Genomic DNA, 15238 nt, shown 5'->3' on the forward strand with positions numbered 1-15238 from the left:
TTTTCTGAGATTTCCCGCTTTGGAGACTTGGTAGACAGTGTCTGCTTAGATATGCAAATCCTTGTCCTCACTTTGGAAGCAGTTCACTAAAGAAGGGTCCTGGAGTCAGGCCAAATCCTTCTGCACTGATCTTTTAATGCATGGAGGCATAGGAAGGAGGCACAAAGACTTGCAGGGTGACAGACTAGTCTGAGGAACCTAGAATCAAAACATCAGGATATGAACTTTGGGTCTGGAAGGAGAAAATGATGATGTAAATGGAGGTAGTAGTGACAAGTATGTTGGAAGGGTGCAGGGAAATGGAAGAGAAAGTCACATGCCAGATGGGTGTGGTGGACTACACCTATAACTGCAGCACTCAGGAGGCTGAGGCAGGATTGTGAATTTGAGAACAGCTTGACCTACTGTCTCAAAACACTGACAAAAAAAAAAAAGAAAAGGAAAAAGAGAGAAAACAAGGTGGTTGTTAGCCCATTTTTAAATTGGGTTGTTTGATATTTTTTTTGCTATTATATTGTTTGAGTTCCTTATGCACTGTAGATATTAGCACTTCTTTGGTCTGTTATTCCCTTTGTTGTACCGAAACTTTTTAGCTTGAAATAATCCCACTGGTCACTCTTTTGCTTGCCTGTTTGTTTTCTGTGCATTTGGGGACATGCCTGAAAAGTAATTTGCCGAGGTCAATGTCCCAAGGCATCTCATCTCTCCCATGTTCTCTTCTTTATTTTTGAAGCTTCGGGTCTGACACGTAAGTCTGTAATCCAGTTTGAGTGGATGTTTTTATCTGGTGAGAGACCAGAAACTAGTTTCATTCTGCTGCATGTGGATATCCAGTTTTCCCAGCACCACTTATTTGAAAGACTATTCTTTTCCCAGTGTGTTGTCAAAAAAGCAATTGGCTGTAAGTGCACGGTGTTATCTGGGTCTGTCTCCCCTGTTCTGGTTTGTGTGTCCTTCTTTACACCAATGCTATGCTGTTTGATTACCATACCTTTGTAGTGTGTTTTGAAGTCAGGTAGTATAATGCTTTTTGCTCTGTTCTTTATGCTCAGTATTGCTTTGGCTACTTGGAGTCTCATCCCAGTGAGAATGTTTTATCAAGAAGACCAAAAAATAACAAGTGCTAACAAGGATGTGAAGAAAGAGAACCTCTTTGGTTTCTTTGTGGGAATGTAAATTAGTATAGTCACGATGGAGAATAGTATGGAGGGTTCTCAAAAAACAGAACACAGAACTACCATATGATCCAGCAATCCTACTGCTGAAACTAACAGTAGTGTCAAAAAGGCACACTCCCATGTTTATTATTATTCACAAAGTCCAGGATATGGAATCAACCTAAATGCCTACCAGCTGACTAATGGATAAAGAAAATGTGGTCCATGTACACAATGGAATATTACTCAGCCATAAACAATCACGAAGTCCTGTCTCATCATAAATCAATCATAAAAATTTAATGTGACAGATACGCTAATTACTGAGTTGATCCCCACCTACTATATGTATGAGTCAAAACATCACAATGTACCTCATAAACGTACAAATGTTATACATAAGCAAAAATTAATAAATTTGAAAAAGAGCCAGGTTAAGACACATGGACATATTTAGAGGTGACCCATTGCAATTCTGTGGATGGTAAGCTCTTACCCCAAAGTCCTTTAAAATATGGGCTTATGTTCTGGTATTAAAGGAGCAGTGTTTTACCAGAAAGACCACTGTGGTGGCCATACGGTTTGTTCCAAGCTGAGAAGATTTGGAAGTGAGAGGGGCACTAATAATAACTATGCCAAGATACCAGGTAGAAATACTGATTATTCTGGGGAATCTGGGTGTAGGGTCAGCCTACTACTCAAGCCATCTAGAAAATGTGGGAAAAAAAGAAAAATTAGTTCAGTTAGGTTGAGATATGTGAACAAACATGGGTGTGGAGCTTGGGAGATAAAAAAGGAAGTTTAACAGACAAATGTGGAAGTCATCATGGAGGGAGGGATAAGGAGAGAAGACTAGATTACTTTATGAAGTATGGAACAGTCTAAGAAAACAATTTCCAAACGGCTGATGAGCAGTCTTCATCGGTGCTAGTTTTTTCAAAATCTTTAATGAAACTCATTAAAAAATATTATATACTTATTCACCTTAGTTAACAGGCTATGCTACATATAATTTAACTTTTCCATGGAGGTTCACTGACCCTGCTCTACCCATCAAATCCTGCACCACACCAGAGACTCCAGAAGTCCCAATGCCCACTTGCAGAGCAGGTCTGTGGAGCTGTCTGCTTGTAACTGTCTCAACACAACAGTGAAATCAAAGATTTGTTACTTTAAGTCCTTTAGGTCACAGTTTTATGGGACACTCTTTTAAAATTAATTACTGAATCAGAGGTAAAAAACAGCTTTTCCTCAAGTTCTTTTCTTATTGTTCAAAAAGTGCTATTTGCTGTTATCATTAGTGTTTGCTGAGTTAGCAGAGTACAGTGCCTATCTTTACTGCATACCTGAGATTGTGGCTTATATTCAGCAATGATGAAATATTAGCAGGCACTAACCTCTTCCTTCAGGGGACTCTATAATTATTTAGAAGTATAAATAGCTTCACTATCCTTACAAGCTTATCTACATGAATTATTATTGCACAGTCATATATACAAACATATGGTATACTTAATAAACAAATGTTTATCAGCACATACAGCAGTTGGCTCTATCAGCCAGTCTGTGGGACAATTAAAATCCACCCCCCATCCCTTGACAGAGGTCTGTAGAATGAGACTGCAGTGTTTACATGTTAGGATAGTCATTTCACCATTTTCTATTCAAAACTGGAGCCAGCTGTTCCATTAGGCCCACACAGGGCAGAATTAGGTAAGCACTGTTAGAATCTGTTTTTCTAATACTTGACTTTTTAAGAAATAAAAAACTCGAAGAAACAGTGTTTTGAATGTTGGAAATTTCTAATAAACCATTCATGCCAGCTTACTGTAATAACATCTCCATCTGTATCTGCAACCTGAGGTCCTGGGCTCCAGGCTTCTGTGTCCAACTACCAGTTTAACACTGGCATGCCCATAGCACACGTGGAGGAACTCACATATACGTGCTTTACAGCACACCTGACCTGCATGGCAAATCTGCTTCCATCCCATTCAGTCCACCTCTGTAATTGGCACAACTGCTACCAGTTGCTGGACATAAAAACTCTGTCTGATCATAGAGTCTCCCTGGTACTACCTCCAATATAGATCCTAAATTCTGATCACTTCTCACCCGATCCAACAATAAAACCTGGTCTGAATCATCCTTATCACTGGTCTGTTAGTTGATTACTGTTATGGTTTGAGTGTGTCTTCCAAAAGCTCATGTTGCATTTTGGTAAAGCAGAGAGGAGTGGACTCTTTTAGAGATGTGGCCTAGTGGGAGATGATCAGGTCACTGGTGGTATTACCTTAGGAGGAGAAAAATGTAGCTTTTGCACGATGAAGCTTATTCCAGTGAGGGTAAGTTACAAAAAGAGGAAGCCCTGCTCTGAATCTCTTCAGCTTCTTGTCTCACCATGTGATCTCTTCTGCATCGTGATGTCATCTGCCTAAGGCCCTCTAAGAGAGCAAACAGATTTGGCCACCTGATCTTGGACTTTCAGTCTCCAAAACTAGTGGCCAAATACATATTTCTTTCTAAAGTTCCCAGCTTTAAATATTTTTATATAGCAACAGAAAATAGACTAAGTTACTCACCCATCTTTCTGTTCTTCCATATGAAGAGAACTCTAATGTCATTCAGAATGGCAATGTGCTAGCTTACAACAAACAAGCATACAAACAAATATCTAAATTTCTGGTTGGAGCTAAGCATGGCCAGGTCACATGATCTGGCCTGAGAAAGTAAGTGGGCATTGCCATAAAGGTATTTAAGAGAGGGCTGCAGTGGTTGTCAGGGATCCATGTAGCTCTTCATGCCTGCCACTTCAGGCATGTGGGGCGTAAAAGCCTGGCAAGCTTGAGGACCTGAGTTCAAACCCTGATACTGCAAAAAAAAAAAAAAAAAAAAAGACACATGGGCCTGATTTCTGGTGGACAGACCTGCATTCCTTTGCTGGAGTGCCTTCTGCCACTGGGGTTTTTGCTACCTGTGTGACAGAGCAGAAGTGCCAAAGAAGTAAAGCCTTCAGGAGCAACCTTGGACAAATGGTTGCCAGTGACTGGTGTATAAATACTTGCTCCTGGGCTGGGAGAACCCTGAGGGGTGTGTTTCCCCATTAGGAGGTGGTTTGATAACATAACTGTTTCATTTCCCCAGTCTCAAATGTAGTAGGCAGAAAACTCCCCAAAGTACCAGGTCCTAATACTAAAACCAATAAATATTATCTTAGATGGAAAAAGGTCCTTTCATAAGTTAAAGATCTTTAGGTGGGGAGATTATCATAGATCATTTGGGTGGGACCTACGAGAGAGGAAGAGAAATCTATATACTGAGATATGGAGATACACAGAGATTAGAGATTTGACTGTGCTGGCATTGAGACTGGCGTGATGCATCAACAAGCCAACCACCTGAAGGTGTAGGATGCAAGATTTTTTCCGAGAGTATCTGGAAGGACTGCAGGCTCACCAACACTTTGATTTTGGCTCAGTGATAGGGAGTTCAGGCTTCTGGCATCTACCTATGAGTGAGTACGTTCAGCTGTTCTAAGCCACCAAATTTCTTATAGCAGACGTAGGAAACCAATACAACACATCTTCCTATCTTATATACTTCTATCCAAACCCATCTTAGCACTGCCTTCTGTACGAAAGCCAAATGATGGCACACACTTGTTTTTACTAGTTTTCCTTCCCCTGCTCCCTTCCTGGAAGGTAGATGTGATGTGGGAGATGGTCAGCCATATTGTAACTATAAGGTGACCACAAACAATAAAGCCACACGCTAAAGGTGGTGAAAAGAGAATGGTCATCTAGACTTTATTTACAGTTAATTACTATATAGTTCTCTTACTGTATAACAGGCATCTCAAACCAAGTCTGCAATTTTTCCAGCCTTCTTTTTATTCTGATAGATAGCACTTCTTTCAGTTATTGGGCCAAAAGTCTTAGGTCCATCCTCTGCTCATCCTCTTCTCTCACATCCCATGCCCAACCCATGATCACTAATACTGTTAGCTCTTTTGTCAAAATATACTCATCTGTCACTATCTGGATTACCCTAACACCTTAGCTTCTGCCTTTTCCACCCTTCCCGTGCTACGATCTGTCTTCCCGAAGAACCAGAGCAGGGTGGGACCTAGGACATTTAAACATTAAGTCAGAAAATGTCATTCCTTTGCTCAAAGTCCTCTAGTAACTTCACATTTTACATAGTGAAATCCAGTCTTTATCAAAGTCCTGAAGGCCCTCCAGGATTTGGCTCCATTTCTTTCTCACTCCATTTCTTGCGCTTTTTCCCTTGCTTCCTTCTCTCCTTTCTGCTCCTTGAAAACAACAACTATGTTCCTGCCTCAGAACCTTTGCTGTTGCTGATTCCTCTGTCTGGAATACTGATCTACATATCCATGTCTATATCACTCACTTCTTTAGATCTTTCTTCAAATTTGCCTATCAGAGTTATTAGATAACTCTTTATTCCCGTCTGTTTAATTTTTCTTCATAGCATAGCAGTTATTACCATTCCTCCTGACATATTTTATACATACTATATAATTATCATCCACTACAACGTGTCTCCTCTCACTAAACTGTAAGCTTCATGAGGTCTCTGGCATTGTTGTGAGGCCCCTGTATCAGCCCTGAACTGCCAGCTACAAAAGAGTATGAACCATGATTTGTCTGGGTTTTGCATTATGAGCCTCAGGATCTTATTTAGTCTGTGTTTTAGCAGGCTTCTTCTGATTGCTCCCATAGAGCAATGGGAAATTCAGATTCTTGATTCAGCCTCTGTTGTCATTTGGCGGGAGGGATTCCTCTGGACCATCTCAAAAGTGTGCTCCCCAAGAAAACCTGTACAATGGCCCATCATGATCTTGTCATTCCATGAAGACTCCTATTATTTTAGATGAGTTAAAATAATATGCTCTTTCTAAACAAGGCGGCAGACATATTAACTAAGCCTATTGAGAGTCCTGCACTGTCGTAGCGCTGAGAACAAAAAGAGGAAAAGACCAGTGCCCTGTGCTCAAACGCAACGTTCACGAGAACTAAGCCACCATCAAAGGAAGAACGAAGCCTGTGTCTTCTGGGGGCAGTAAGAAGGCTTCGGGAGACAGATCTGTCAATCAATCAACGAGCCCATCACCCGAATGAAAGGCCCCGCCTACTCCAGCTCAGGAGCCCGCCCCCACCTCAAGTTGGCCCCAGTGGTCCCCCACATACGGGCCCAGCCAACCCAAGGACGTCTCGCGTGACGTACCTGAGACGCGTGCGCATCCGCGGCCGGGACCCTGCGTGCATGGAAGCGCTGGGAGCGACCTCTTCGGCCTGGAGGCCGCAGGTACAAGGCTCATCTGCGGCTTCCGCCGCCGCCATCTCGCCGGCGTGAACAGTCAGGTGGGCGGCGTCGACGGCGAGGCGGGGTCAGCGGCGAGGACACGGATGGCGGTGAGGACCGGGGCGGCGAGGATGGTGGTGGCGGCGGCGAGGACGGTGTCGGGAGCGAGGACCGGGACGGCAGCGGCGGCGGCGGGGACGGGAGCGGCGTCTGCGTGGAGGACCGGGGCAGCGGTGGCGTACGCGAGGACGGCGTCTGCGTCGAGGACGGCGGCGGTGAGGACGTGGGCGGTGTCGGGAGCGAGGACCGGGGCGGCAGCGGCGGCGGCGTCTGCGGCGAGGGCGGTGAGGACCGGGGCGGCGAGGATGGTGAGGACCGGGGCGGCGAGGATGGTGGTGGCGGCGGTAGCGTCGGCGAGGACCGGGGCGTCGTAGGAGAAGACAGCGGCGAGGACACGGATGGCGGTGAGGACCGGGGCGGCGAGGATGGTGGTGGCGGCGGTAGCGGCGGCGGCGAGGACGGTGTCGGGAGCGAGGACGGGGGCGGCGGGGACGGGAGCGGCGTCTGCGTCGAGGACCGGGGCAGCGGTGGCGTACGCGATGACGGCGTCTGCGTCGAGGACGGCGGCGGCGTCGATGGCGAGGACGGCGTCAGCGGCGAGGACGGCGGCGGTGAGGACGTGGGCGGTGTCGGGAGCGAGGACCGGGGCGGCAGCGGCGGCGGCGTCTGCGGCGAGGGCGGTGAGGACCGGGGCGGCGAGGATGGTGGTGGCGGCGGTAGCGTCGGCGAGGACCGGGGCGTCGTAGGAGAAGACGGCGGTGAGGACGGGGGCGGCGTCTGCGTCGAGGACCGGGGCAGCGGTGGCGTACGCGAAGACGGCAGCAGCGGCAGCGAGGACGGCGTCTGCGTCGAGGACGGCGAGGACAGGGATGGCGGTGAGGACCGGGGCGGCGAGGATGGTGGTGGCGGCGGTAGCGTCGGCGAGGACCGGGGCGTCGTAGGAGAAGACAGCGGCGAGAACGGTGGCGGTGAGGACGGGGGCGGTGGCGGCGAGGACCGGGGCGGCGGCGACGAGGACGGCGGCGGCGGCGGTGAGGACGTGGGCGGTGGCGAGGGCGGTGTCGGCAGCGAGGACCGGGGCGGCGGCGGCGGCGCCCGCGGCAGGTGGGCAGGGAGCGGCGGGGCGGGCTGCGGCGAGGGGGCAGCGCGGGTTCCGCCACGCCGGCTCCGCTCCGCCTCCGCGGCGGGCTGCCGGCCGAGGCCCGGGCGCCGCATGGGTCCCGCGCGCAACTCGCGCCGCCGGGGCGGGCGGGCGGGGGAGGGGGGACGGCGGGCTCGAGCACCCGTCGCGGCTCGGGACGCCGCGTGCCCGCTGCTTCAGGGCCGGGGCCGAGGCCGGGAAAAGTTGGGTGGACCGCGAGCCCGCGTGGGCCGGGCGGGAAGTGCGGGTGCGGGGCGGCCGGAGGCCCGTTCGGGAAGGCGGGAGGCGCGGGCCCCGCGGGGTGCGCTCCGCGTGGCGGGGCCCTGCCGGCCGGGACGGAGCGCGGGAGGCCGCGAGCGCGGCGGCGGGGACCGGGCTGTGCTCCTCCGCTTCCGTCCGGACGCGCCGGGAGGACGTCTGGGGCCGCAGTCGCCTGTGGACCGCCGTGTCTGTCCCGGGGAAGTGCCGGAGGGCCTGCTGAGTGGCGATGGCGGGGGGCGCCGCCAGCAGCGCGAGGTTGGGCCGCGCGGAATCCGAACTCTGAGAAACTCCCATCCGCGTTCCCCCTCCCGTCCCCCGCGGCGTCCTGGACCCAGAGAGCCCGGGTTCCGAGTCCCGCGGCCCCCGTCCCACCACCCCGGTTGAAGAGGCGCCTGGGTCGGGCCAGTAGTTGCCCAAGGCCCGCAGCACGTGAGCGCGCAGCTTCGGGGACAGGAAACGTGGCCTTTCATGCTTTGGCTGAGGTTGCTTGTTTCTGAAACGAGGTTCGGGAATGCTTTATTAGCACAATCTGTGCGACGCCCCTTGACGGCAGACAAGACTCATGTTGGGTTCTTCTTCCTTCTTCTTTTTTTTTCTTCATCCCAAATACACTTTGTATTCTAGACATCAGATGCCAGGTCATTTGCAGTAGTGACGCAATAGTAGAGACCTATACTGTTGGCCTCTTGAGGCCTTGTTCTATACTGGATTTGTTAGCACGACCTTGGATGAGCCATTTGCCCTCTCTGGACATCAATTTTCTTATCTGTGAAATGGGAGATGAGGTTGGTAATTTGACTAGAGCAGCCACACAAGGATACTTCAGCTTGTTCTAGAGGAATTAGGATTGATTTAAAACAAAAGAGATGAGAAGCAAGAAGGATTTAAAAAGCGAAACAACAAACTAAAAATACTTGGTATTAGATTTAATGAGAATACCGTTCTCTCGCAGGCAATTGGTGTTCTTGGCTACACATCTGTCTTTGCTAAGAAGTTGCTAAGTGCTTAGAGCATATTACGTGTATCGCCATGGACCTGATTTTTTTTCTTTCTTTTTTAACCTTCCAGCCTGGACTAGATGCTCAGTTGGGTTGGTCTTGGTGGGGCTTTCCCTGAAGAAAATCCCCAAATCTGTTATTGCCATGTTATTGGTTTTCTTCTGTCGGTACAGCCACACTTCTGCCATCTTGTTCCTGCTGGCCTAAGAAGTAGTGAGTTAATTCCTACTGCATGTGACATTTCTGAACTAATGGGTTTCTTTCAACTGAGTGTAGTAAGTGGGCAAGCAAACAGTGTGCTCAGAGGCAGCACATTAAAAACAGCTCCAAGCAACAGTTCTCCACTCCACCTGACCCCCTAGACCCCTGGCCAAGCTGTCAGTAAAACCTCTGGAAACATTTTAGATGCTGTGGGCCATGGAGTTGAAACAACTGGGGTCATTACAGCACATTAACCATCAAGCCAAAGTATTGGAAAGTGAGGAGGATTTTATTTTAATTATTTTCATTTTATTATAACCGAATGCTTCTCTCCTATTTGCTTCTGCTAGTAGCTTTCAAAATCCATTTTGGGTCTGACCACATGATTTTCAGTAATCCACCCCCACCTTTTTGTTGTTGTCTTAGTTTCGTGGAAGCTGCAGTTAGTGGTTAGCTCTTGAGGTAGTGAAAAAATGCTATCTTCTCCAAAAAGTAAAGGCTTGACCAATTAGGTTGAGTCTTTAAGATAGCTATACTGTGCGTGTGTATAAGTACTACTTTAACTGAGGACTATTCAATCAATAAAAATCATGCTCCTGAAAATAGTTACCATTTGAGACCCAGGCTGTTTTTCAGACACTGAGGTAGGAGTGAGCATCAGTTCACATATGAGAAAACAAAGCCAAGAGCAGACACAGCTGAGTGTTACAGCAGGTTCCCACAAGCTTACTGATGGTCTTTGAATCCTAACAGACTTTTTGTAGTGCTGGAAAGGGAATTCTTAGCTATCCTCCAGGGTTGTATTATGTATGTGAAAAGCAACAAGTAGACTGTAAAGTGTTCCCTAACCCAGGACATTTCATAAACTCTGGTGGACCCAGGAAGCAGCGTGTGAAGTGGTAAAGGCTATCTTTGGGATTCTTTGGAGCCTGTAGGATCTGGAGGAAATCCTGAGCTCTCTCACACTGGTTTCTGCATATGTAAAGTCAAGGCAATACTATCTGCCTTGCTTTACTGAGCTGTACCTGTGAATTGCAGTGGTGCTCAATAAAGACTGGTACTTCCTTTCTCTCCCTGTACAGGCACTCCAGATAATGGGATTGATTAAGTCTCCAGTAGGAATTGTTCTCAGGGGAAAAAGGCTTTTAAAGTACATTTTTGTCCTTATGAATAATTCTTCAGCTTTTGCCTCCGCAACCCAGCCCCCAGCATGCACAGTGAATATTCCAGGGCCTGTGGTAACCTAGTCCAAAAAGAACAAATTGATCAAAACCAGAGGCCAGAAAGGACAGGTCTTTTGTAGGAAGTTGAAGATGGATGTAACTAGTTTCCTTTTGTTCGTTTTGTGGGCTTTATCCTTTTTTATTCATTTGTCACAGGGAAAAGACACTGAATTTGGGAGTTTCTAGCTGTAGGGAGACCCTAGAAGAACTGTAGCTGAATGTGACTGACAGTAGAAGCTGGAAAGCTTGGCATGAGGGAACACTCTGTTAGATGTAGAATTTGGCTACATATGGGGCTAATTTCCACCAGTCTGATAAGGCTTTCTTGTGGGATTTTGAAGTTTTTGCGCTCCAGGCAGATTTTGACTGGTTGGTGGCATCATAAATGAGTTTTCATAGTAAGTTGTATGCCGAAAAGGAAATTAAATTCCAAGAGGGTGTTTGTTGTGACTGATGCCAGAATTTCTCAGAGAATTTTATTAAGATTCAGTCAGTCTATAAAAGTACTTTTTAGTTCCCTGAAGATATTAATTAAGAAATAGGTTTTTTTTAAATAGCAGTGTCTCCTTTGTGAGCATTTGAGATTTCATCCTCCTAAATCATTGGAACAATTGAAGTCCAAAACATCATAGAGATGTATATTTCTAAAGCATTTTATCCTCCTTTTCACATTGTTTTGGTAGTGAGTTTTGGTTTCTTTCACATTTTGATAGCTTTGTTTTTATATTGGTAGAGCTCCTGTGTGCCTTCTTTTCTTTGAGGTTATTCTTGTCCATTCATGGTGAAGAGGTAGCACAGTTAGGTGCAGAAGAGTGAGGCAGGCACACCTCACGGTGAGCCACGTTGGAACAGTACAGGTGATCGTTTTGGAGTGCTGGGCTCTTCACAGCTGCTTCTTGCAGCTGATTTAAGAGTTGATCGATTTACTGCCAATGCACAGAAGAGGAGATGGTACAGAAACACATGTCCAGCAAGGAGTTAACCATAGAGTTGCATGTGGGCCACCACAGCCTGTGCTTCCATTGATGCTGCTGGGGAAGGCAGGGGCATTGCTTGCTCTGCTGAGCATGTAGCCTCTGTCCTATAGGGTGGGAGGTTCATTAAGGAGTGAGGGTCAGGTTTGTATCTGTATATGGAAAGATTGTGTGGAGGATGAAATGCATCAAGGGGAATTAGGAGAAAGGAATCCATTAAAGTAGTCAGCTGGAGACACAATGAGGGCTTGAATGTCAGATACTAAGATGGTGGCGTGGTGATGGAGGAAAGGGAACATGTTGGGATCAGAAGAGCTGAGTCCCCCTGCATGTTGAAGTTGAGAGGGGATAGAATCAAATCTGAGCATTTCCTGTCCTCATCCTTCCCACTGCAGTTCTGGGCTGCCAGGGGTGGAGATTCAATCTCCTTATAGACGGAAAACAGTCTCTGCAGAAGCAGAATTGCCTCCTTTGGTCGATTTGCTGACAGCTAGAGACAGGTGTCTGAATCCAACCTGCAAGGACTGTCTCCTCTCTGTGCCTGTCCACTGGCCTTATCATTTCTACATTTCCAGAAGCGTCTCAGGACAGAAGTCAGGCTGCTCAGACACTGTTTAGGGAGATTCTGGTTTGAGTATTCAAACTTGAAGTAAGTGAAAAGTGCCAAAGACAAGAAGCTACCAAAGAAAGAAGCCTTCAGTGGTGTCCCAATATTCCCTGGTTTCCCAGAGGACCCCTCGGGGCGCTAAGTACTAGTTGATCTGTCCTAGGTGGGGTTGACTGGGAAAGGTGAGTTCACTGTGAACAGTGGGGAACATTGGCCAGCTTGAAGGGGAGGAGGCCATCCTTCCCTGAAGTCTGAAGTCTCTGGGGAGCCAGGCCAAGACAGAGTGGCAGCACAGGGTGATGGTTGACTGATACCTAATCATAGAACACACTGTTGCCATTTTCGAAATGTACTGGTCTTGTATCCTCTTCCCCTTGTCAGTGCCAGACATGGTAGTAAACTTTCTTTTGGGCGTCTGTTTTTCCGACTTGCATAATACCCCTGATCTTCAGATGGTTGCTTCTTGCTCGGTCAGGCTGGAGATCTGTTGATCAGGTTCTGGCTTTATTTGGGCTGCATTCTTTGTGAAGAGGCAGCCGAGTTACCTGTGTGGATCAGACTGCTTCCCTGCTTCATCAGTCACAACCCATCTCTATCAGCAAGTCACCTTGCATAGACTCAGCTCACCTACTTTCTGCTTGATGCTTTTCCTTTCCTTCAAAGAGGTGACCTTTTGTCTTTGTTCTAAGGGCACCTTTCCCTGGCACTCTAACTGTGAGGTGTTACAAGCATCTACTGAGTTCATCTTGTATGGTAGGAGCACTTGCCAGACAGAGCACATGTTTTAATTGGAGAAGAGCATTCTTGCCTGCAGATATTAGCTGTTACGCTTACCTCTTGAACATTATGTCCTAGGCAAAGCCTTGATGCTGTTTTTGTTTCATGTTTGTGTGTGTGTGTGTGTGTGTTTTAATTCTTACTGGGATGCAAAAAGATATTTATCAAATGTTTAAATCTACAGTAGTGCCACTGCTCTGGCAGGCAGAAAGAATAAATACATATCTAGCCAGGATACCACTGATTTGTCTTCTCTTTCCCACGTTGTTGCTGTTTTGTTGGCAGGACCATCTGATTCGTGTACTGGCGCAGTTTCGATTTTAGTAGTGAGTGTGAAAAGATTCCTGGGCTGCTTGCCGAAGCGAAGGGACTCCAGTGAGTGGGCTTCGGGGCTGCCGGTCTTGACTCCAGAAACCAGTGCTCTGTCTCTGTCAGGAAGGGCAGGCCGAGGGAGCTTGCCTGGGAGGGCTGTTGGTGACAGTGAGAAACCTCCCCTCTGATGCCCGTTCCCCTCAGCATGTTGCTGGTGTTGGAACCCAGGGCTTTGTGCATGCTAGGCGAGTGCTGTACTGCAGAGCTATATCTCCAGCCCAAGAACTCTCTTAATCTCAGTCTTGATTTTCCTCATTCAGTTCGGTTGAGAGTCAGGAAGGCCCCAGAACCGATGCAGTTTGGGGACAGCAGGTTCAGGATAGGATGGGCAGCAGCTTCTCCGTAGGTCTCACCATAAAAGTTTTCCTGGCATCCTACATTTCCCTCCCTTTCTATTGATCCCAGTCCCATCACTGGGAGCTTAGAATTGGGATTGAACCTTATCAGCCAGCCTTGTTGACTGTAGAGTGAGGCATGGAAACCGTTTAGGGTTGGGTCAGCAGTTTCACATCTGCATAAGAACTCTGTTTTGGTGGTCGTGTTTACAGTCAGTTCACTTGATTTCTGGTAAATTATATAGACAGTATGTGAATACATTCTCCTGCACCCCACCTTCCCATTCAGTCAGTGTAGAAGTGTGAAGTGGACTTCTCAAGCCTTCTGTCCAGCACCTCTCCCCCAGGCCACACCACCTGCTGGGTCCTCAGGAGTAAGTAGTCTTAGCATTTGGATGTGTACCCTGAAACTGTCAGCTCACATAGACAGGCTGTATAGTTAGACTGTATAGGCAGCCTGCATAAAAGAAAGTTTTTTCTTTCTTTTATAAGCTTAAATCTGATCACATGTGTTCTACTACTTGCTTTGTTCATGTAACACACTTTAGAGATCTTTTCATGTATGTAGCTTTTCTTTGTTCTTTTATTTTTCTACAAAATATGTTATAGGTATATCATAATTTATGAATTGGTTTCCTTTTGATGGACAGATATATAAGTTAATTCTTTAAATTGTGATGTTCTCTTCACACAGAAACACCTGTGTTTCTCTAGGAGTAGAACTGGTTTGTCCAGTGTTGCATTCATTTAACATGCTGCCGTAGTACTTTTACTGTGCTCCTGGGAGATGTGCTGCTTTCAACTACCAATCGCGTATGAGACTGCCCGTTTCCCCACTGGTGGCCATTCTCCTGAATGAAATAGTTTGTGTTTGGTAGGCATTTTGTTGATTGTTGGTAAAGTTGTGACACTCATCATTCAGCCTCTGGATCTTAGTGGTGAGATCCTAGACTTTCAGTGACTGTAGAACAAGCCCACAGGACCTTGTCTCTGCTCTGGTCGATGTGAGCCCCTGGAAGCAAGTGCTTCTGGTTGCACATGCACATTCTCTCCACTTCTCCCAGAAGCTAGGTACAGTGATAGAACACTTTAATTTTGGTGTAACATGCCAGAGAGTTTCTCTGAATCTCTCCCCTGAGGAACCAGGAGTGTGTAAGTACTAGTCAGTACTAATGTGCCCAGCACTGCTGAGGCAGGGATTCGGGATTGGGAGGTGACTGGGAGAATGTTTAGATACCATGAGCCAGAAAACCAGATGCTGTTGTTTCTGGGAAGCCTGTGAGAATGTGGTGAGGTGAGATTCTGTATGAGGCAGGTCTTTCCTTCTAACTGTGTGGCCATAACCCTTCTGGCTTGTGCAGTGAGGTCACTGAAGTGCAGAGGGGTAAAGTAGATGATTTTCTTGGGCCAGACAAGGCTGGGATTCAGCCTTGGGCCCGCCTGCCTCCAAAGCTTATGTTTTTATGTTCCTAATAGTGCTGGCCCCGAGATGATATCCATCATTCCATGGTTTCATTCTCCTGGTCACCTGTATTTGCATCAGTGTGTGTGTGCATGGATGTTTGTGAACGATGGCAAGCTCGTTTTGCAACCCTGATGTATTTGCTCACCCAGCCAGATGTCCGAGGCCTGCAGGTTGAATGGGGAGAAGGCTATACCCAAGACCTGCATAGCAACACAGTGCAGGGGTCCAGATGAGGAAAATGAAACCTTGCTGTTGGGAGCCGAGCTGGGTGGGTGAGCCTAGGAGCACCCAGAGCACCCAGAAAGGATGCAGCAGGACTGGGGCAGACGTGGTAGCCTGTAG

General features: G+C 47.5%; 2 protein-coding genes and 1 pseudogene across 4 annotated transcripts in view; 1 reads left to right on the top strand and 2 right to left on the bottom strand.

The window, feature by feature from the left end:
- Positions 1-6542, bottom strand: part of LOC109679004 (deuterosome assembly protein 1-like) — a 37013-nt gene extending 30471 nt beyond the window's left edge. For all 3 annotated transcript variants that reach the window (XM_074041090.1, XM_074041586.1, XM_074042205.1), the window contains exon 1: positions 6405-6542. The gene's annotated coding sequence lies outside the window, so the exon portion shown is untranslated. The remainder of the gene's footprint in view (positions 1-6404) is intronic.
- Positions 1-15238, bottom strand: part of LOC109679001 (deuterosome assembly protein 1-like) — a 569124-nt pseudogene that overhangs the window by 65187 nt on the left and 488699 nt on the right.
- Positions 6295-15238, top strand: part of LOC141415603 (uncharacterized) — a 58721-nt gene continuing 49777 nt past the window's right edge. Inside the window, exons 1-2 of the mRNA XM_074052610.1 lie at positions 6295-6395; positions 6486-7417. Of these exons, the coding sequence (XP_073908711.1) occupies positions 6295-6395; positions 6486-7417 (1033 nt within the window). The remainder of the gene's footprint in view (positions 6396-6485; positions 7418-15238) is intronic.

Source organism: Castor canadensis, chromosome 1, assembly GCF_047511655.1.
Source record: "Castor canadensis chromosome 1, mCasCan1.hap1v2, whole genome shotgun sequence".
Lineage (NCBI taxonomy): Eukaryota > Metazoa > Chordata > Mammalia > Rodentia > Castoridae > Castor > Castor canadensis.